This window comes from Ascaphus truei, chromosome 5 (assembly GCF_040206685.1).
Source record: "Ascaphus truei isolate aAscTru1 chromosome 5, aAscTru1.hap1, whole genome shotgun sequence".
In the NCBI taxonomy this organism is placed as follows: Eukaryota; Metazoa; Chordata; class Amphibia; order Anura; family Ascaphidae; genus Ascaphus; species Ascaphus truei.
The window spans coordinates 89,799,000-89,822,539 of NC_134487.1; the positions used below are offsets into that span (position 1 = coordinate 89,799,000).

General features: G+C 34.8%; 1 protein-coding gene across 13 annotated transcripts in view; it reads right to left on the reverse strand.

Moving 5' to 3' along the window:
* Window positions 1-2: 2 nt before the first annotated feature.
* Window positions 3-23,540, reverse strand: part of NAV3 (neuron navigator 3) — an 879,638-nt gene continuing 856,100 nt past the window's right edge. For 12 of the 13 annotated variants that reach the window (XM_075600199.1, XM_075600193.1, XM_075600190.1 and 9 more), the window contains 11 exons: window positions 21,654-21,822; window positions 19,749-19,846; window positions 19,531-19,626; window positions 17,830-17,998; window positions 13,410-13,645; window positions 12,720-12,871; window positions 8,819-8,890; window positions 8,111-8,307; window positions 7,484-7,602; window positions 6,956-7,159; window positions 3-2,563 (listed from right to left, as the gene is read on the reverse strand). In XM_075600199.1, the coding sequence (XP_075456314.1) occupies window positions 2,444-2,563; window positions 6,956-7,159; window positions 7,484-7,602; window positions 8,111-8,307; window positions 8,819-8,890; window positions 12,720-12,871; window positions 13,410-13,645; window positions 17,830-17,998; window positions 19,531-19,626; window positions 19,749-19,846; window positions 21,654-21,822 (1,632 nt within the window). In that variant the 3' untranslated portion in view covers window positions 3-2,443. Of the gene's footprint in view, window positions 2,564-2,962; window positions 3,020-6,955; window positions 7,160-7,483; window positions 7,603-8,110; window positions 8,308-8,818; window positions 8,891-12,719; window positions 12,872-13,409; window positions 13,646-17,829; window positions 17,999-19,530; window positions 19,627-19,748; window positions 19,847-21,653; window positions 21,823-23,540 lie in introns of all 13 variants that reach the window. The other variant, XM_075600198.1, reaches the window with a different exon arrangement.

The window sequence follows — 23,540 nt, forward strand, 5'->3', positions numbered from 1 at the left end:
CATTCAATAAATAATTCCACTTTAATTAATGTCAAAATAATAATTTAGACAGTTACACTGCGCACATCTGCAAAAAATAGATGCAAGCTGGTTTTCAAGCTAGAAGAACAATCAACTCATAGAAAATACATCATCCAATTAAGTTTGATTACACCAAAAATTATTATTATAAGGGCTTTACAAAGACTACAAAACTTTTCAGATGAATTATTTCACTTCTTCTGTCTATTTACATGATATGTTACATCAAAAATGTACAAAATATAAAATGTATACAGACAAATGTTACACAAACATTTTTCTTTGTTGTAAACTACATGTACTCACTGAGATGTATTGCAGGAAGTTCTGTATATATGGAAATGTCTGGTGTGTACAGTATGCCAGAGAAGTCTGAAAAATATTTGCAGGCTTGTTGGGACCACATAATAAACGGACACATGGAAGTTGGAGCCAGTCATTAATCATATGCTTTGCTGTTCTAAAATATAGATGGTCTACATTTGTAGGCCAAAAATTGAGTTTGGCAGAATTGTACATGCATAAAATCCTTAAAGGTGTGCATTTGGGCAATAGCACCGTGTAGGAAATGTTTGTACTAGAAAATGCAGTTCATTACATTTCCCTTTATAGATTACTCTTGTTGTATTATGTATTACAGTAGATGACCAAATGGTGGCCACGAAAAGTTAGTAGCACCAGTTTAAAGATGTTGAAGGTAGCATCAGTTTTATTTTTTCTACACAATGCCATAGCCCTTGAATTAATTTTTGTTTTGCTTGTTTAGTTGCTTTTGTTCAGTTGCATTTCAAATTCATATCAGCCATCAGTTCCCACGCAATCTGTTCATAGCCTGACATTTCCCTAAATGTTATAGATTTTGAAACATGCTCACTGTAGCATTGATAGCTGCTGCATAGTCATAACAACTGTACGTACAGGACAAACACCAGGTAAAACAGCTTGAAGTTTTGCATTCTGTATTTGTTTACAACATACAGGGTATCTCAGCAAGTGAAACATATACCAACAGGATAAATTACAAAGTAGTTTTGTTTGATTTTATTTAACTGGTGCAAGGCATTTTATTCTCATCGTTGCTTATTTATTTACAATACCCACCCAGTAGCCTGTGCAAAACCAACTCATTTTATAATAAAAACTCTACACTTCATCAGTGTTCTTTGACACTGAAACCCCCCATGTACAATAAGAGCAATTAAAACATGCCTAAAATTATAAAGGGGATTGGGGTATGGAAATAAAATATTTGTGCTCATGCTTCATCAAGTACTGTATTCCCAGCTCTGCTGGAAATTCATTCAAAATATCTATTCTGCAAGAATGGCTCGGCAAAAAGGGAATAAATTAAACCACCTGTTTCAGTTTTGAAGTGATGGTAGAAATGTGCTGTTTTTTTACCTGTATTTCTGAGATTAAGAAAAATAATCTACTCTCAAGAAAGTAATACTACAGTGTGTAGTAATCATTGTTTTTCATAACATCATCTTTACAAAATCATGACACACACACAAAGATACTGTGCTAAATGACATATGTCATAGTAAATGGTAAAACGAAAGTAGCATAAATTACCAACGGTTCTTGAGCAACTGTAAAACCATCATGAAATATTCTTAAGGCAGTGAGACAGCACCATAGGAAATGTTTTTCTTTCTTTACTGACAAGGCTCACACAAACGAGACTCTACATAAAGCCTTTAATCAGTGATCATTAATAATGTATATAAAACTGTTTACGCGGATCGGCAGGTGGTTAAAAAAGAGCATTTTGGTGAGATAGAATGATATAAACAAGTGACTTAAATACTAAAAGTCAAAAACACTGCAGAGTTCATAATTGTGAGCATGGCAGTTCAGAATTAAAATTGGCACTTATCCAGTATATCACAGTAGATGTTCTGGTAATTGCACAGTACTTTTTGTGCTTTTCTGTGGGGAATTTGTTCTATTTAGTTTGGAATGGAAGGCAGTACACAACAATCACACCAATGTAGCCATGTGACCGGCACTGTGCAATACATCAGAGGTTTGAAGTGGATTACAAAACACTGCACAATTGATACAGTATATAGTAAAACAAGAAAACACACTATACACACATCTGTGCTGTAAACCTTTGAGAAAAACAAAATAATTCCAGTTTGGCTAACAAGTGTGCAATCTGCTTGTTTACTATCTGTCAAGGGCCCTTTCCAGTTGACTAATGGAGACTCACTCTACTCCATTGATATTGAAATGCCTTGAAATTAAATTAATTCAAGCTATCCACTTCAATTTTTCTCCCTGACTTTTTCAGAATCAGGTCTTCTGCTTACCAGCACATCATCATGGTACTGGGGCTGCAATGTGCCTGCTTTTAGACTGGCAGTGATCTGTGAAAAACATTTGTAATAATAATTTTCCGTCCACAATCGTTTCCCTAGAGTGTTGATTCGAGAGAAGGGTCCAAAATGTCATTGTGGTGGCTTGTGCTATCACTGTCACAGCTTTGTGCACTTGAGAAATTGGCTGCTTCTTGGAGACGCATTAACATATTCATCTGAAACGAGTAATAAAAACTATGTTTATGTACCATATATTATTTCAATCAATCTCAAAGATTCCTATAAATTATGTCAAAACTATTTACTCTAACTATGGACAATGAGTTGTGAAAGCTCCGAAGCTTTGATTACGAAGTCACTCTTAATTTCATAGAAAATACTGCACAATGTATAACAGATGTATAATCAATTCGGACTCACAGTTAAAAATATCTATGATGAAATATTAAAACACTAGAAAAAGGGATGGCTATTCCTGACTTGCTGCAGCAATCTATCTTAGTTAAGGAATTGTTCATCTATGAAAAGATGAACATTGCCTCCTATGTTCTTTATACTAATAAGGGCAGTTGTAGCACATTAATTAATAATGATTTATTAGATTTTCATTTTACCTAAGCATTACAACAAAATATGAGGTGAATCGACCATCAGGAATATCCTGTGGAATGCTGAAAATAGAAAGGCACATTAAATGTACAAGGTCATTATCAAGCTCATATTGCACTCCTGACAGAACACGTTTTGCTGAAATGCAATGCAGTGAAATGCAATTACAAGACTTGTATAAAAATATGTATAGAAATATTTGAAACACGGTTTTCATTGTTTAAAATTATTTTGAAAAGGAATAATGAGCATTATAGTTGCACTATAATAATCCTTTTTACAAAGTTGCTTAATTTAAAGACGACATTTATTCAGACCATCACTTTGAATGCACACATAAGTGTGTGCTACTAATGACTGGTTTGCCACATGTGAAAAAACAAAATATTTTTTTTTCCTTTAAAAATTTGTTGCACATTTTCTTGATGCTACTGTAGGAGGTCAGGGGGTGAAGGGGGGGGGGAGGGGGTCAAAGTGTTAAATTCTACTTATAGGTTATAAACCCAGTGCAATGTATAACATACACTTCTTCAGGGGTGTGGTCATAATTAAGTTAAAGTAAGTTACAAACTACTTTATACACTGTTGGAGATGGAAGAATCCATAGCAGTTGTCAGACCTGAAAGGGGTTAATATCTGCCTGTCTGAATGCAAAACAGTTAATTGATTAATAGCCCCAAAATGACTGCTATACAGTGTGTCTCCTACAGGTTCATTGTCTATCTGCTAGAGAGTTTTAGCATAAGTGATATATGGCCTTCAATATAGCTGCAAAAGGGGGAGCTGGATATGCAGCTTTCAATGTACAGTAACACCTTTCTAAATAACTCTAATAGGAGATCTTTGGACATCACTGCCATGTGAAGTTGTATTTTCTCCACTAAATCACATCATCTTTGTTCTTCAGAAAAAATAATAAATCCATAGACATTCAGCAAAGATGCACAGAGGACTTTTTTGTTGGGTACATATATTATTACATATATTATTGGTTAGCAGAACTTAATATTGGATACCAGAGCAGATCTCTTCAGAGTTTCAGAATTCTGACTGCACCCAGATTGTCAATTAGCTATGTTCACAGTGTAGTTCAGTATACTTTATAATACATTTTGTAACATCACTGTGTCACCTTGGTATATTGATTTACCTACATGCTGTCTTCACGAAGTGCAAACATAGACTCAATCATATTTGTGAAACAGATAATCACTTTTTACTAGAGACAAGCAAAAACATTTGAGTGAAGTCAGAACCTACTAGAACCTCACATTCCTAAATCAAATACAAACCAAAACCACAAAGGTTTTTAAAACCAAAACCCCAAAGTGAGAACACGAGGACAAGTGTCCATATCTAGGTATATTTAACTGTAGGAGATGTATGCAGAGGTTAATAAAATGGAGACCGCTTAGGGTGAAATTATATCTTGGCTTTATTGAGCCTGGTCCTTTATCCAGGCTAAACATACAAAAACCAACAAAATAACAAACCCTTATCCCTTTATAAGGGCTAACTTACTTCCCCAGAAGTCCTATCTGCAGGACTGTAGGGATATTCCCATTACCAACCTATCACCCCAAAGTCCCACTAGGTATCTTAAGCAGGTGGCCCTCCATGTCAGTCTCTGGCAGGTTCCTGGGTCCTCTGTGTCCAGGAAATATAGGTGTCAGGGTGTCTTGATTTTAGCACAACTTTGTGCTCAAGACAGTGTCTGTGTGCAGGCTTCTCTGCTTTCCTATGTCAGCCCAATTGTGAACACAGGAACCCTTTCCTGTGTCTCACATGACACTTTCACAGAGCTCTCATTAGACAGGTGGAGTCTGGTAAATTGCCTGGCTGCACTTAACCAGATCCCTGCTGGATTTTAGAGGCAGTTTCATAAACAGGGATAAGTCCCTATTACACTCCATCTCTTTTTGTTTAATTCTTATTACGTTTTTCAGTTAGATTATTTTAGTTTCCTAATTGTTTTTTAATTTCATACTTATTTTAATCGTTTTTCATGCTTTGTTATGCTACTGTACTTTAGCAGTTTCCTGCTTAATTTGAGATTTTTCCACAATTCAGTAAATATTCCAACCCAAATATATCAAATTTTTCTATTACAGAACCGAAACACAAACATTTGTTAGAACTTAAACCATGTCAAAAACACAAAAAAAAGTAGAACCAAAATATGAGGGAAAGTACCCACTCTTACTTTTTACATACCCATATTTACACTTCCATTACTCAGCAACTACTGTATACAGTGTATAGGTGGGTCCTTTAATATACAGCTATAGCCAACTCACTTTTACTGAAGCCATGGCATAAAAAGCAAACAGCAGCAGCTTCAGTGAAAGTGATAGCTGCACCTTCCCAAGACTGCTGTTGGCGGTCCATTATGTCTGAATGGGACCACCCACTGAGAGGATTACCCTCCTCCGGGGGAAGCAGCGACTGGGATCCCGCGATTTCTACCATCAGAAAAAAAAGCTAAATTTAATGTCATCTGTATATTTACATAACCAAGTAATTCACCTTAAATATAGCCAATCAGGCTGAGATGAATGAGATAAATGGTTCACACACTTATTTATAAAAATCTATTTTGAAAAGTGTCAAAGTAACTCATAGAAATTAATGATTTGAAGACGGTTAATAAGGAAAACGTTGAGCCACAAAACACATATTAGAAGGGGATGTCTTGTTTTGTATCTGTGCCTTTTGGTTTTGTTACTTAACCAAGGATAATCCACAGGATCTGAGATGGCACACAAGTGTGCAGAAATTGTAAAAAGTTTAATTTAAACAAAATTACCTTGGTACGTGGAAATGTGAACATGGTAAAATTCAAATAAAATGCTTATATCATAAAAATGGAATATTCCAGATTTAAATCCAGTACACTAGATAACCGTGTTCTGTTTGATAATGCATTATCCCTTCAAGGGAGCTACATTTGTATATTCTACATGGAAAAGATACAGCTATTCTTAGCAACAAAGATTGCAAAACTGAATCAGAGCTGCACATTTGGAATAGACAAATACAGTATTTCTAAATAGATCAAAGACGTAACATTTTCCTTGGTTTTACAAAAAATGTCAGCGTCCATTCTTTTCCTGTGGAAATGGGGCATAGAAGAAAGCAATACATACTGTACAGTACAGTATTTGAGGATAAATACATATGCGTCAATGTGAAGCATCTGAGTCATACAGCAGCACCACTTGGTACATACTGTAGTGACTAATATCAATGCGATTAGTAACTATGATCAAATAAGCTTTTGTTTTAGAAATGATTAGCAGCACTTAAATGTATTACTGTTATTTACATTAAATAATCTAATTGAAGGTGCTACATCTAAATTACAACTAGTATAACAAATAGAAGTCAATTTTGTCTTCTGCTTCATCAGTAATTAGTAATGAGAAATCAGCTCTCAAAATAAAATGGAAAAACGCACTGTATGAATTATTATATACACGTTTTCCAGTTATTCATGCCATTTACTGTATGTAGAACATAAAATATTCATATAAATCAGATGAGGTACTTTTTAAAATATACATACTGTACCATAATTAACGTAAATACATGGTCACTGCAATGGTATTGGTTTAATTATTGCCCATTACTGTCCATTGCTAGAGGAAAGTATTTAAATTAATATAAAGTTTATGAATGTGGATTCTAAGTCATGATAGCTGTTGTTAACTAGAAATCAGATGTCATTTGTCAGCTTGTTTTAATTATTACTTTCTCCATCATAAAACAGCATTAGAAAGTAGTTCAGAGATGGGGAATTCATATTTGTATTGTATGCAACCTTATGAAAAGCTCTCACATTTCCATCATAATAGGAGAGTACTATAACAACGACTGATAACATATAATTGGGAAGCAACAAATACAGTGTTAGTTTTAGGCGTGTGTAATATACTACAAAGAAGACCTTTATATGATGTATATAATAAATTTACAGCTGTTTACTTTACACTACTTACCAATGGATCGCCCTCTTTTTCACTCTCTTGAACATTTTTGGAGGTTGTTCCCTCTTTGGCAGTTGTGTATCCATCATACCCTACATCCCCTGGTCTCAACTGAAGTAAGGCCGGACATTCATGGTGTAAGGAAGCAGTGTTCCATGGGAATGTGTCCAACACCCACTTTGATGGATCTTCCCAGGGGGCTCGTTTACCATACATCTAGGGAAATAAAGCAACAACAAAAAAAAAAAACAATAAAAAAAGATTACATTTTTTAAATTTAGCTCAAAGTTTACATACATTGAATTATTCAATAATGGGCAAAATACATTTTGAATTTTCAAATCCAAGTTTTAAGAATGTAAAACCTGTTTCAAAAAAGCAAGTTATAAAATGAAAAAGTTGCTTTAGTATGCGGTTAGGATGTGCATCTTACAATAGTGACATGTTATACATATTTGGAGTAAAATTAGCATGTTTCTCAACATGCAAAGCATGCACATCATGTGTCTAGAGGAAAGTTCAAAGGACATTAGTTTATACCTGAAGTCCTTCTCTTACAGCTTCCAGAAGATATGGAATTACTGAATAATTCCAAAGGTCTGTATACCATATTTTGGAGCCATCTACATCCATAGGACAGGAAAGGAACAGACGGGGACCTAAGAATAGATTACAGATTTAGTTTCATTTCATTCTTTTGCTTAATATTTTCATATCAATGTTTATGCTATTAGTCTCTTTTCTCATAAGAAGAAAACTAGTATTCTAATAATGCTAAGGTATACTGTACTACCAAGCGGATGCAATGAACAATACAAATTTACAACATATCCTAAATAATTATCTACGTACTTTCAGAGCAAGTAAATTGAAGAAAAGATTTTATAATTTACACATATTGTATTAGTTATTTAATTCAAATTGGAAGAAAAAATATGGAATATTTCAGGTGTCTAGCAGCCCCCTTCATCACAAAAGAAAAAGTTGATTTTTCCATCTGATTAAAATCTTTGTTAACTTTCTATTTCTCTTTTGCTATTTTTGTAAGGTGAAATAATTATGTTTTGAATTATATTTCTAATATAAAAAACTGCATGCAGATTTTTTTTCTCCATAAATTGGAGACATTCTAACCAGGTATATTTGTAGTATTACGGTTATACTTACCAATGGTTACATCAGATGAACTATGTGTTTCTAAGAAGCTGTTCAGATGATGCCATGCCTTTGGAATCCAATCAATGATCTTTATGAGGTCATTGTTTCTCATATTTTTTTCAATCTCTATTTCAATTAGTTTCCTTCTCAAGTACCTTCCAAGGAAGCCTTTAACTGGATCAGTGTGGTTAGCACAAAGTACCCATCTGAAATGGAAATGATTCATTTTGAAAATAATTACATATGATGACCACATAGTCAGGACACAGATTCATACTTTCTAGGAGGATTTATCTTTAGAATTTCCAATGTTCTCCCTGCTTTATCTAGCTTAAAAAATGCATTTACGTGAGACTCCGGATATTGACCATATTACCATAATGTTTCCCTGTTAAAACTCAATGTGATAGTCACAAACTTTAGGATTATGGTTTTAATGTCTTGGTTCATTATACAAAAAGGAAAACATTACAAACTGTAGACACCCATACAAAAAAAGGCAGAAATTATGGATCTTTAAAATGTACTATTACAAAAAGGCATGACTTAAAGTAATGTACAGAAAGCATTGTTTTGGAGGAGTATCTTGGAAGATTTAAAGTGCAGTGGATTTACATACTGTGCAGTATGTTCCCATCCTCACAAAAATTGACCTAGATAATCTCTGTAAAATGTTATTACAATTACACAATTTAAAGACACTTTTAAAAAACTTACCTGAAATTGTGGTGCAGCTCTAAATTCGGTGAGGATGAAACACCTTGATTCATTGTCCCAATAATGTACGGACTATAATAATAATAATAATAGCGACAAGAGTTAACACAAACTTACAATATAATGAACATGAAACATATAAATAATACATGTTTACATATCTACATAGGTTTTTACCATTCATTTCTATACATAATTATTTATATCCTTATCTCACAGTCACAAAGTAGTGAGATGGTAGAAACAGGTGTTCAAGATGTATAATGGCCCTTGTGTTCGCAGGTTCAACCATACTATGAAAGCTTGAACAATATATCCGGCTAATGTGGGAAGGTACTTGCCAACATTTAAAAGAGGTCAACATTGCAAGTAAGGCTTCCACCCCCAGATATGGAATACAGCATAAAGAAATTTCCCTTATTATCCGAAGGCTAGATTGTTCCTGCGCTTGACAGCATCCAGGAAGAAGACATGAAGGCAGAGGGTGCTAAGAATCCTCAAGATTAAACAAAAACTCTCTCTAGTGAAGCAGCACTGCAAGAACTGGAAGGCCAACTTGAAAAGATTAAATGGGATAATGTTGGCCTTAGAAGACCCCAACATCAAGTCCCACAGACAATGAAGTGGACAACTTCTACCATGAAATCAACCAACTTAACAGCAAATAATTTTTTCAGCTCAAGATCATCAAAGGATAATTTAATGCAAAGATTGGTGGCTAGCAGATTGATGAAGCATCATTTGTAAGTATGGTTATGGCAACGAGAATGAACGTGGAGACAGATTGGTAGAATTTGCATAATGTGAACATTTCTAGATGAATGTATTCTTCAACAAAAATCAAAATAGAAAATGGACATGGACTGAAACCAATGGAATAAAGAATTAAATTAACTATATATATATATATATATATATATATATATATAGTTACATAGAAAAATGCGATTGAAGACTACAAGTCCTAAAAGGTTTTGACAGAATGAGTGATCACTGAAAGGTGCAATTAAAAAGAAGACCAAAACAATCAACACCAAGAACCTCAAGAATAAAGGTAGAGAATTTCAACTAGAGCTTAAAAATCACTTTAACTTGCTTGAAATACATAGGAACACTGACAAACAATTATGAAGAACTTAGGAAGATTGTATTTGAAAGTGCAGAAAAAACAGGATAACAAAATATCAGATGAGAAAAAGCAGTTACTGAGGAAACGACAAAGAATTAACCAATCACAAAACTCAAGAACTAGAATTTAATATGCGGAGCTGTGTAAATGATCCGCAAGCAAACATATAACTGAAGATGTAAGAACATTTAACTGTGATATGGTGAAAAAGACTATACAGGGAGACACCATGTTACACTTAGATTGTAAGCTCGCCAGGGCAGGGATTTATTTTCCTATTGTCTGAATTTGCTGTACTTTTGTATTATTATAATTCCTTGTACGGTATTGTCTTTGTAAAGTGTCAGCGCAATAAAAATAAAGATATACATATATACAGTACATACATCTATGTCACCAAAGCTTTTCACAGCAACATTTGAAGAATTGTTTTAGACATTGAATTATTGAATTGGGAAGAAAAAGGAATCAAAATCAATGTTAAATACTTTAGTCATGTAAGATTTGCTGAGTACATTGTTATTTTTGCCACAAGTTCAGAAGACCTCCAGAAGCAAATCAGAAAATTTGTTAAAGCAAGTAAGAAGGTGGGCTTTGACCAAAGTAATGTTCAACAAACGTGTCAATTCTACAAAGATCAAAATAAATGGAACCTAGACCTAAATGGACCTAGAACCGCACGGTTTGGCATGTTCACAAGAAGCGGAATGAAATGTGAGAAAAAAAAAATTGTCTATTGTAAATCACTTCTTCTAAACGGCTTATAAACAAAAAGTGACAACCCGCACGATTTAACAGCCAAAACGCTCAGATTGTACTTGTTTTAGAAGCGGAATGACCAAATGTGATGCGAACTCTATCACCAGTATGACTTATGGGTTTTGCTTGATCAGCCAAACCCATAGTTCAGGCTCTGGATGTAACTTTTAATACCAATCTCGATGGTGTTAAAATTGAAAAAAAATTAAATAAAAAATAATATATATATAAATAGTTATAGAAGCGGTTTGCATAACGGAGCTACTAAAATAGCAGTTGTGGGCAAAAAATGTGAGTTCGAGATTCTTTTGACAAACCAATCGAATTGTCAGAGCAAGAGTGAAACTGCTTCTAAAAGCTGTTTAGACGCAGTTTGGAAATACGATAAGAGCTTACAGAATAGCAAAGCATACTGTACCAATCCGTTTCATAAGTGCACTTAAGAAGCAGTTTGTCACACTTCGGAGCTACTAGATTAGGCCCCTAAGTCTACCTTGGCCAGCAAGTATCAATGGATGGAAACCTTTCTAATGAAATCAATAGGAGAATGAAGATGGGATGGACCGCATTTGGGAGAAACAAGACAATCTTTCAAGGGAACCTACCACTGTGCATCAAAAAGAAAGTTTTGACTTTGTATCCGGTCTGTGCTCATGTATGGTGTGAAACTTGGACCTTAAATGCAAGGACAATTCAAAAGCTTTAGACAACTAGAAGAAGTATGGAGAAATGTATGTTGGGTGTTACCCGCAGAGACAGGAAAAATAATAAATGGATTCGAAAGCAAACAAAAGTCTGTGGCATCATCAAAAAGGTGAAGAAATTAAAATGGCCGTGGGCCGGACATATCACAAGAAGAAATTACCATCGACAAAGATGGTATTCGACTGGATTTCAAGGGATATCAAAAGACCACTATATAATAAAACCTAAACTATAAAGCCTTTACTTCCTATACAGATGACAGAAGTCAGTACAGATCTATGTATACTGTATGTGCCACTAAAGATTGAGTTTGTTTCTTTAACTAGTTATCTATTTACCATCACATCGCGGCAAATACCAAAGGTTTAGTGGTCTGTTCCCTCATGATCCAAGCACAATGCCACAAAAAGATGTAACATAAAGTAGACACAATGAAATGTAACTTCCCAATTTATTAATGAGCTATTTTTAGCAGGATGACATTCACTGTCACACCACATTCTGTCCCTAATTTGTTTCATGACACTGAGCTTTGTGCTACTGAAAATGTCCTTAATTTGCTGTATAGTATCTTGCACCAGCTGGAATCCATATTTGTTTAATATAATGTATTTTTAAATTGTGTGTCATACTACTAATCTAATTTGCAATATACTGTAGGATTTCCAATGTAGTGGAAATCCCTTAATATCACCCATATTATTAACCATAATGTTAAGACAGCATATGACAGTAAATCCCTTGACAAGGACATTCCATAGTATTGAGTGTTAACATTGGCTCAGAATGTGTTACTGCATTACATGTCATGTCAGAATTTCTAATATGGACTAAGTCGGTATGTAAAATAGCAGCTAGGCAACTTCCTGTCATCAGAACAGATCAGGTAATCATGATCTTTATATTTAAAGATTTTAAGCACTTGGTATAATGATCCTTATTCACCTATTCCTTTTAATGTTCAAGTTGCTTTTTTCTGTTGTGTAATTTAAATGGCAAAGGTATTTTTCTAAAGACACATGTAGATGCATTTTGTATCTCGGACATTTGTTTGTGATGTTTCTGTGGCTAGACAAATTGGAGACATATGAAGCTACATAAACATTTAAGAGCAACGTGTCATGTTCGAACTATCCAACGGAGAATGCACGTTTATTGACTTTAACCTCTATTGTTGAACAGACTTACAAACCAATATTTTGTCCTGTTGGCCAATATTATTAGAAGTTTTATCATTTCTTTATAGTATAAAATGAAGAGCCAAATGTATTATGTTAGGATACATTTAAAGGGTATTACAGTACGTACCATTTACTGTATTTACAGTTCAGAAATCCATTGAAGATATCACTCAGAGAGCCAATATGGTGAAGGTTATCAAGAATAATTATCAATGGGAGGTCAGTATCATTATCAGCACTACACTGGTCTGCAAGATTAGCCAGGTACTGTCGTAGTTCCTAAAAGAAAATAGGAGTCAATTAACTAAAATAGAAGAATATGCATTGCAGAGGTGTAGCTTAATGGATTTTGGTGAGGTCTGTGCCAACACTTGGTGCCTGCTCTAGTGCTAGAGTACATCTTCTTTTAATCTAGATGAGTATTGCTTTGTGACATGTCAGCTTTGTTCATCCAGTAATCATAATATGCACAAACACAAGTAATGAAATTGTTGTCTTTTGCATATGTGTCTCCACATAATATAGTTGTTTCTATTGCAGAATTAAAAGTAAGAAATACAATTTCCATTAATACCAGAAAATTATAAGCATTGTTAACAGGAAGGTACGTCTTTAAGTCCCCAAACACAGCTAATTATCTTTTACTTCACTCCCTGCAGTCCAAAAATATGTAACAATGGTGATATTTTAAAACCAAAAACATAAATGTTTCTAATAATTCACATATGTCTTTAGAATTTTCAAAATAAAAGCAACCTCAAAAGTTATTTTAGAAACAGTCAGATACCAACCAATAGCTAACATATCCCTTACTCACTTTGCTTGATTTGTGATCCACATTAAAGGTTGCAATTGCATCCTCAATTTTCTTTCTGCCACTTTTATTTATAACATATTCAGCAAGTTTGTTAGCTAGAAATGTCTTTCCTGTGCCGCTTGGTCCAGATAATATAATCCTGTGATGTTCCATCAATAAATTAAAGTAGCGCTGAGCAATTGGTTTAGGAATGAGGGTATCAAACACAAAACTGTCCAAACTGTTTTCTTCTACTCCTAAAAAAACAAATCACATAGCACTTTGTAAAGTAAAGAGAAACATCAGCTCACTAACAATGTCATTTTGGTTGCAGTGCACTCAAGGTAAAATGTTGTGTACAGATTAAATCAACGGATAGCATATCAGTGGAGGAACTCATGACCAACATACTATACCATATGATCAGCACTCAGAAATAGATGAATACAGTAAGAAAGAGACTCACATGCTCCTAGCAATGGTAGAAAAAAACAGTTCTTTAATATACAAAAAAAATAGACCCAATCAATCTAAATAGCACTAAAAAGCCTGAGGATGGGGCCAGGTGCCTCCGAAACATTGCTTTTAAGTCCAGTAAATGTCTGTTTGCACACTCTCTTTTGTATTCCTTGTAAGTTTGATACTTTTTAATGCTATTTCATTAATTATTGAGACTTTTTTGTATATTAAAGAAGCTGTTTTTTGCTACAGCTTGCGAAACCCAGCATTACGTATGCCAATCTAGCACATCTTAAAGGTTATTAATTAAACATTACTCTTTGTTTTCACCCCTCCCAGTAATGCCTTTCTGTCTCTCGTCCCCTCTTCCCCACCTTACTCTCTCCTCCATCATGCCCTGCTCCTTTTTGCACTCTCTCTTCCTCTGTCTTTGCACTCACTGCCTTACTGTGTCTGCTCCTGTCTGTGCACACTACACCCCCTCCTCTCTTACTCATCTCATCGGTCTCCTCCTCTCCTTGTGGTCTTGGTGTCCTCCTCCTACTCACCTTACTGTCTCAACCCCTTCTCTTTGCACTCCCTCCTGCCCCATATGCAAATTTCTCTCCATTCCCTCCTCCTCGTCATTTATTTGTCACCTCATCTCCTAGCTGTTTCTGTCTCTCTTCCCCTCCTTGCTGTCTCTCCTCCCCACCTTACTCTCTCCCACCCTTAGTATGTCTGCTCCTCTCTGTGCACAGTACACTCCCTTCTCTCCTACTCAGCTCATCTGTCTCCTCTTCTCCTTGCTGTCTCTCTTTGCACTTCCTCCAGCTCCATGTGCACACTGCTCTCCATTCGCTCCCCAACATCCGTCTCCTCCTCTCCTTGCTGTTTGTCTCCTCTGCTCCTTGATGTCTCTCGCTCTTTCTCCTCTCTCCACCTTGCTATCTCTCCTCCCTTCCTTCCTTGCTGCCCCCCTCTCTGTCTCCTCCCCTCATTTTTCCTCTCCTTCAGGAGACATTCCAGTTGTTGCTAAGCATCAGCAACCCTGTAACAGCTGTACATTTGTACGAAAACATACTGTACTTAAGCGATAGATGATAGAGGGATAGAGGGATAGAGAGATAGGGGGATAAAGGGATAGATGGATAGATGGATAGATTGATGATAGATAGATAGATAGATAGATAGATAGATAGATAGATAGATAGATAGATAGAAGATAGATAGATGATAGATGATAGATAGATGATAGATAGATGATAGATAGATAGATGATAGATAGATGATAGATGGATAGATGACAGGTAGAAGACAGAAGATAGATAGATAGATAGATAGATAGATAGATAGATAGATAGATAGATAGATAGATAGATACGATAGATACGATAGATACGATAGATACGATAGATACGTAGATAGATAGATAGATAGATAGATAGATAGATAGATAGATAGATAGATAGATAGATAGATAGATAGATAGATAGATAGAAGATAGAAAGATAGATAGATAGAAGATAGATAGATAGATAGATAGATAGATAGATAGATAGATAGATAGATAGATAGATAGATAGATAGATAGATAGATAGATACTGTAGTGTAGATAGATAGATAGATAGATAGATAGATAGATAGATAGATAGATAGATAGATAGATAGATAGATAGATAGATAGATAGATAGATAGATAGATACTGTAGATAGATAGATAGATAGATAGATAGATAGATAGATAGATAGATAGATAGATAGATAGATAGATAGATAGATAGATAGATAGATAGATAGATAGATAGATAGATAGATAGATAGATAGATAGATACTGTAGATAGATAGATAGATAGATAGATAGATAGATAGATAGATAGATAGATACTGTAGATAGATAGATAGATAGATAGATAGATAGATAGATAGATAGATAGATAGATAGATAGATAGATAGATAGATAGATAGATAGATAGATACTGTAGATAGATAGATAGATAGATAGATAGATAGATAGATAGATAGATAGATAGATAGATAGATAGATAGATACTGTAGATAGATAGATAGATACTGTAGATAGATAGATAGATAGATAGATAGATAGATAGATAGATAGATAGATAGATAGATAGATAGATAGATAGATAGATAGATAGATAGATAGATAGATACTGTAGATAGATAGATAGATACTGTAGATAGATAGATAGATACTGTAGATAGATAGATAGATAGATACTGTAGATAGATAGATAGATAGATAGATAGATAGATAGATAGATAGATAGATAGATAGATAGATAGATAGATAGATAGATAGATAGATAGATAGATAGATAGATCGATAGATAGATAGATAGATACTGTAGATAGATAGATAGATACATAGATAGATAGATAGATAGATACGATACGATACGATAGATAGATAGATACGATACGATACGATAGATACGATAGATAGATACGATAGATAGATAGATAGATAGATAGATAGATAGATAGATAGATAGATAGATAGATAGATAGCCTGGAGCAACTGAGTTTATTTTTTCATTTATTTATCTAACTTTGAGTGCTGGCCCTATGGTATAACATATATATATATATAATACATTGTGTGTGTTGAGCGGTATGGACACAGGATCTTAGCACCTTGTTTGCAGGACGCGGTTTATCACTACTATGATGACTGGGAGAGTGCAAGTTATTCGTTTCTGGAACTCATGACCAACTAATGAATGAAAGCTTTGAGTGTGATTCCAAAACTCACTGTGTTATAAGGGGGATGTATATTGTTTAAAAAATATTATGTAATGTCATGTACTGTACAACGTATTTGTATTACAGTATGCAGATGTCCATCTGCAGCTAAAAGTTTTAAAACTGTAGTTCAAAATAATAAAAAATTCAATCAAAACCTGATGTCTCAGATAAATGTAATCTAATATGTACACTTTATGACCTAACAAATAATTGAATAGGGCAGAAAAAAGTAGATGGTTGAATCTATGACAGAGTTGTAATGCATATCAAAACTATGTCCACTATCAGGAACAAAGAAGTTATCACAGATGTCTCTTACTGAGACAGCAATATTACAATTTACAGTACAAAAAAAATTACAACTGTGAGAGTAGCAATAATGTGTCATACCACATGTTGTAGATGGAACCTCCGAATTTATGGCAGTGTGTAAAACTACTTTTGATACAAACATTACTACATTTACAGAATACATTAAGAAATACTTTAATCAATATTCCACATTGCTCTGATCACTTTAGCAGATCTCTCGTGACTTATGTTTGAAAAATCACCTCATATTTCATGAAGGATTTTTGAATAAAGTACAGTACTTAAAGTAGCAAAACATGTTAAATCTTATATGGTTTTTAAAAACTAAAAAAAAAATCAGTTCTGTAGTATTAGATAATAGTATTTTTTTTAATTCAACTCTTAATGCCATTTTTATGAGTTATAAAACATCCATTGATTTTTTTTACGCAGGCTCTAACCCACCTACCAAGCAGTGCAAGATTTTTGCAACACTTTCCTGTTTGGGATAATTTGTTGCCAATGTTCCCAGCAGTTTGAGCTGCAAACTGTAAAAATAGATATTACCTTAGTAATATAAGAATACATTGTAGCTGCTGAGTTACACTGACTGAAGGATTGATTGAAACTGAAAGGCGGCCTTTATGTTAAGCACACAATCAGGATTTTTACAGATTTATAATAGGAGCACCAAAGATTGCCAGTTTAGATAAGAATTTAGAAGTATACAGTACATTGCAACACACTTTACATTTAAAATTAATAATAAAAGGGGGAATATAGTATTGCTACTTTAAAATGTATTTGGCAGAATTATATATTCAGTAAGATTGGATGTACAGTAGCTAGCATACAGAATTATCTTCAAAGGTCAATATCCAACTTAAGCACAATAGCAACTACCATAAAAAATCTTACTAGAACATGACAGTGTATTTACCTTTAAGGTTCACAGTGATTATGTTATTGTCTCCTACAAGATATCCACAAGGTAGCAATTCAGGCACTTCTGTATTGTTTGATCTCACTAAATCACCTATACAGTAACTAGAGATGGAATCAGAGTTTAAGCCCAGATTGGCAGCTGGATCCACACGGTATATGTATTCCTGAATAGCAAACAGATATAAAAAGTATGCATAAATTTGAATGCATTAAATTTACCCTATAAACTTAATTTTGCACTAAAAACACTGTTTAAACAACTGGTGCGCAAACTGGGGGGCACTAGACACAGTCAACAGTGCCGCGGACATTTGCTTGTTCGTCTGCGGCACCAAGGATTGTAAGTCTTACTACATCTACATGCAACTATAGTGCCTGACAACTCTAGACATCTATCCACAAAGTAACTTTTATTCTAGTTTGCAACAGAGAGCTTTGTAGAGCTGCAATATTATAATTATTTCACATTTTCTGATGCTTTTAGAGTTTGATATTAATCCATTAATGTAATATATTTCTACTTATTGATTTAAATTTGGTACTGAGCTTTAAAAAAAGAATGAAGAACTGAACTAAGTGCATCTGACTGATGTTAAGAGACCCACGGGAGAGCTCTGAGTAATGAATATAAACTATCCAAATCCTTCAAAGCAACTTGCGAAAGTTATATTCACCCCATTATATTAAAAGCTTTAATTCCACTTGATCACTCGATTGGGATAATTTAAAGATGTAGCAACTATTATTACTATTTTTATTGAACAACATTGCATTACCACTGGCACAAGATTTACAGCACAATTTCTAATGGCTCCATTCAAGCAGAGGAAGATATAACATTGCCTGATTTTGCATTCAAATTGCGCGATGTTGCTCGTTACTGTGTGATAACTAGATTAATAGTGCCTGCTACATCTCTATATACAAATCAATGGTTAAATGTACGTACATTTTGCCTAACTATTAATCCCCATGGCTTTTATCTTTAAGTAAACAGAAGTAGTAAGAGCTTGAAAAAAAGGATAAACAGTGGCGAGTATTTCAATATAGAATTTGGCAGTGTCCAAGGAACATGAGTGCATACTATGGGCCAATTCTGTGAAGCGTGATGAGCATAGAATACATGAATTCAATGCCCCACTGACTTTAATGGGGCTTTTCTGCGATAGCACATCATCTGCACTTATCACACCGTACAGAATAAGGGCCTATGTTTTAAAACACAAATTAATAAGTATAAAACAAATGAACCCTTTGAGTGCTGTAGGGGCACATGATCACTCCGCCACATCTGGAAAGATCTTCATGCAGAACGTGATCTCCCCTACAAAAACTAGCAATTAGATTGTGCCAGACACCATCACATAGTAGCTACAGCCTTTGGCACCCAAAAGGCTAACAACAATTACATTATACTATTACAAGAATATATATTTACATCAATGTGGAAATAAGAATGAATGCAAGTTTTACTTCTTTATAATAATAAAATATCACATTTATAGCATGGCTATTATCGCTTGTTATTGTTGCACTCTGTCATCCAGTCTTATATTGCTTTGTCAATTTAGTAAGAATGTACAAAACTGAGCACAATAACATTATGTAAAGTTAGAGGAAGAAATACTGTAAGCTAAAAAGTTATTGTAGACACAAAATTGCATTGTCAGATGCGCATATCATACGAACTATTTACCTTAAAAAGACGCCTAATAACTGCATCTAGAACATCCCATTTGGTTTTTCCACTGACTCCAATTGATCCTATTAAATATAGATGGCTCTTTGGATCCTTGAAAAAAAAAAAATATGCATTCAAAATATTATTTAAAGTGGACTAATTTAGTATATTGTTTAGTTAGAGATGATCGTAAAGAAAATTAACAATAGAAGTGAAAATTAGAAATACACTACCTTTGTCCATCCATATCCTTTATTTATAGAGACTACAATTTTAACACTGCGTCCGTCTTTGTGGAGCGTTCCATCTCGGACATCATCCAATAAAATATCTGTTGAAAAAGCATTTCAAATTTTAAAAGCTCAATGGCCTTGAGATGATTATATACTGTACATTTGGAACATACACAAAACTTGACTGACACAGAATCCTCTTCAAGACACAAACTTTCCACCAAACACATACAGAACCTCCTCAACCTCTTCTAATAAAGCTTCTAATTAACAACATATTCTGATTAAATACATGTAAAGACACCTTACCCACAAACACACACACCCCCGACTGCCTTTTCCAACCATCTCAATACTGGAGAAATCAGTCAAATAAATTACATTTTAAAATGTACAAATGAACATTTTACAGTGCCCTATAAAAGTACATGGTATGTCATATGGTATGTCATATGTATGTCATATGTCATATGGTATGTCATATGCCCTCTATTGATATGTCAGGTACATCATGATTAAAATACTTGTTTTCTAGGGGAAAATTGAGTTAATCGGCGCGGTTGGCCCAATCAAAGCGAAAGTGGAGCCTGCTGCACTTCTGTTTATATCAGGCAGGGGGCGGTGGAGGCCATGTGATTCCAACTGAAGCGACCACATAGGCTGCCAATGCTTGAAGCCCGGTGGCTGTCAAGTGCAGCTGAGGTTCAGACACAGAAAAGGTTAAGGGTACCAATTAGAGATGACATGGGCATACAGGTGTGTGTGAAAGCTTCAATTTTAATTGAAAATATGTGATACAATAATGGCATTACATTCCTCTTGTGTATCCTTAATCTATATGGTCCAAAGCAGCCATTTGGACCATTTTCAAATAACATCAGGAAACAGCCCAACTGGTTTATAAAAAATGACCCCCTCGATCTTGTAAGTAAGAGCATAAGATTCCTCCATGGAAATTTCCCTAAACAGTCCAGAGACTGATTTGTAATCCACTAACTTGTGGTCTCTCCTGCTGACAGTAAGGCCTAGTAAGTTGTGGGCATGCCAGCAGTAATTATGGAGGTTTGCCCTCACACCCTGGTGGGGTGCCCTGTGTATGGATGGGAGTGGTCACATGCTCTGACTCCATGGTTAGTGATGTCAGAGGTGTGTCAGTTCCAGAATGTACATAAGGCACAGCACTGTGTCTAAAAGTTAGTTCTATCTGAGTCCTGAGTTCTGGCAGGAGTTCTATCTGAGACCTGAGTTCTGTCAAGTTCAAGTTCAAGTAGTCAAGACGGTTATGTTCTAATAGCTGCAGTAGGAGTCTGTGTCCAGGGACCTGGCGCAGAATAAAGATATCCCGGCTGGGATAGGGAATCCCTGATCAAGGTGACATACCTTTTAAAGGGAAGCACGGGCACCATGAGGGGCTAGAGACAGCCCATTGTGGAGGGCAGCTACCACACCGTATCAATAAAGATGAAGCTGATCACAGAAACCCTCGTGTGTAAGAGTCAAGTGATTGCACAGGGGGCTGCACCACCGAGGCGTTCCTCACCAGGACCATCCCCAAGTGACCGAAGGGACCCTGATGAGGTGGAGGCGCTGCACTGGAACTAGGTAGGACTCAGCACACTACCTCAGCTGCCTGTCTGGACGGGTCCTCCCCACACACCATCATGCAGGAGACTCGGGAGTCCTGTTGCCAACAGGTGCACCACCAGACACTACCACACTGTAATGGGGACCGGTTAGACCACAGGGGCCAATGTGAGATTGGGTGGGTCAGGCCGGGCCAGAAATACCGTTACATGTGCATAAGACATCATATGTGTCCTGTGGCTTAGCACTAGTTATTATTTGTTTCCCAATTGTAAATATAATGTGAATAATAAAACAATTTAGAAGTAAATACATGCATACCTGTTGTGACAGTGTCTGTGATATTCAGATTATTTAAAGAAAGCCCTAGCGATTGACGTGAAGAAGATGAGGAGGTGCTATTTGATGATTCTGATGAAGGCCTTGCCATTTTTCCAGGGGTTTCTGCCTTTAACCTGTCATTCTCCGCTTTTAGTATTTCAATTTCATTCTATAATACATGGGCAACATTAAGGTTTCATAGTAAGGGTTAAACTTTTTTTGCATTTAGGAATAAAATATCTTTAATATATAAATTAAAATGTAGTAGCTATATTTATGAAAATGTAAAACTGTAGTGAAACTTTACAAAATGCTATTGAAATGTACTTCCTAAATTTTACAGAAATTATTTAAACTGACACAATAAAAAAAGACCAAAGATTAATCATTAATTATATGAAACATTTCAATCTATGTACACATAGAAAACAAACCAAAGGAAGAGCTGAGAACAAAAGAAATATCAATATATAAAAAAATCCAAAGAACATTCAGGAACAAAGACATATCGTACGTACAATATGATTTGGTGAATATGAATACTCATGCTTTGTTACACATTGTACAAATATCACATGAATATTATTTCCTTGCCATATCTGATGTTATGGAATTTCATTCTGCTTATCTATATACAAATCGAACAAATCAGATTTGTAGATTCTTTACGTAAATAATCTTATTTCGATAAACTATATTCTTTAATATTTTAGAAACAACATTTATTTTATTAGTAAATTGCTTAGTGCGCATATAGACAAAGATAATATTGCAATACTTTACTAAAAGTTGTTACTGCCTTAAAGAGGCAATCCAAGCCGTTTTTTCTTTTTTCATTTTTTTTTAAACAGATGATTGTTATTATGTCCTGATATGTAAAACCATGGAATTCAAAGAGGGTGTACTTTCTTTTTCCCATGACTGTATGTATTAAGGAAATAAGAATAGAAAGAGCTACATCTACTGTATTTTTATAAAGGCTCTATAGTAATGCAATTAAGCATATTTAAGAAAAAAATGATAAATAGGGTATGACTTTTCCAAGAGTGTATTAAAAACAATACATAAACAATATTAATGGGAAGACTCAAACTTGACATAAGCAAACAATGGGGGTTATTCATTAAATTACAGGTACCATAGGACTGATTGCGGCACTATCACACAAAACTCCCATTAATAATGGATAAACCCCAATGACTTCAAATGTCAAAAATGTAATTTGAAGTACCTTATATTAATGGCCAATTGTATGATGCTTTCTAATATACAGTATGAGCCTTCTAATATACCCTTACATATGCTGCACTTTGACCAAATAAAATGTAAACAAGAGACATTGGTCTACGTAGATTCACTAAAAGTCAATAAATGTAAAACGGTTAGTTATTGGCGTTTTTCACTATAGTTTCGTTATTGGTGTTTAAACCCCAATTTTATTGATCCGCCTATTCATTAAGTCACAGACTGTCAAGCTTTTGGCTTGGTGCAGACCCAAGTTGTCACATGGGTGGTGGAATGAGGGAGTATTGTAGGGAGCCGTGGAAAGTAATCATGTTGGAAGAAAGATGGTGTCAGCCGGGACATCTTAAAAAAAAAGCTCCTTGGTGTGAAGATTAATCAGATGTTTACTGCTGATATACAGATATAAGAATGTGATTCCATATGATGGGATGGCCCTCTGATCTTATTTCAGAGAGATTAAAACTGGGATATGAAATAGAGGATTTGATTGCAAATTATTTCATGGCTCCACGGAAATCTTTATGTTCATCCCTTGTGTGTACACATTCTTTAAAATGCTTTCCTGGTTACATTTTACCAGGAATGAAGAGACCAATTGGTCACAAAGGAAATGGGATTAAAAATGTACTATAAAAAGTAAAT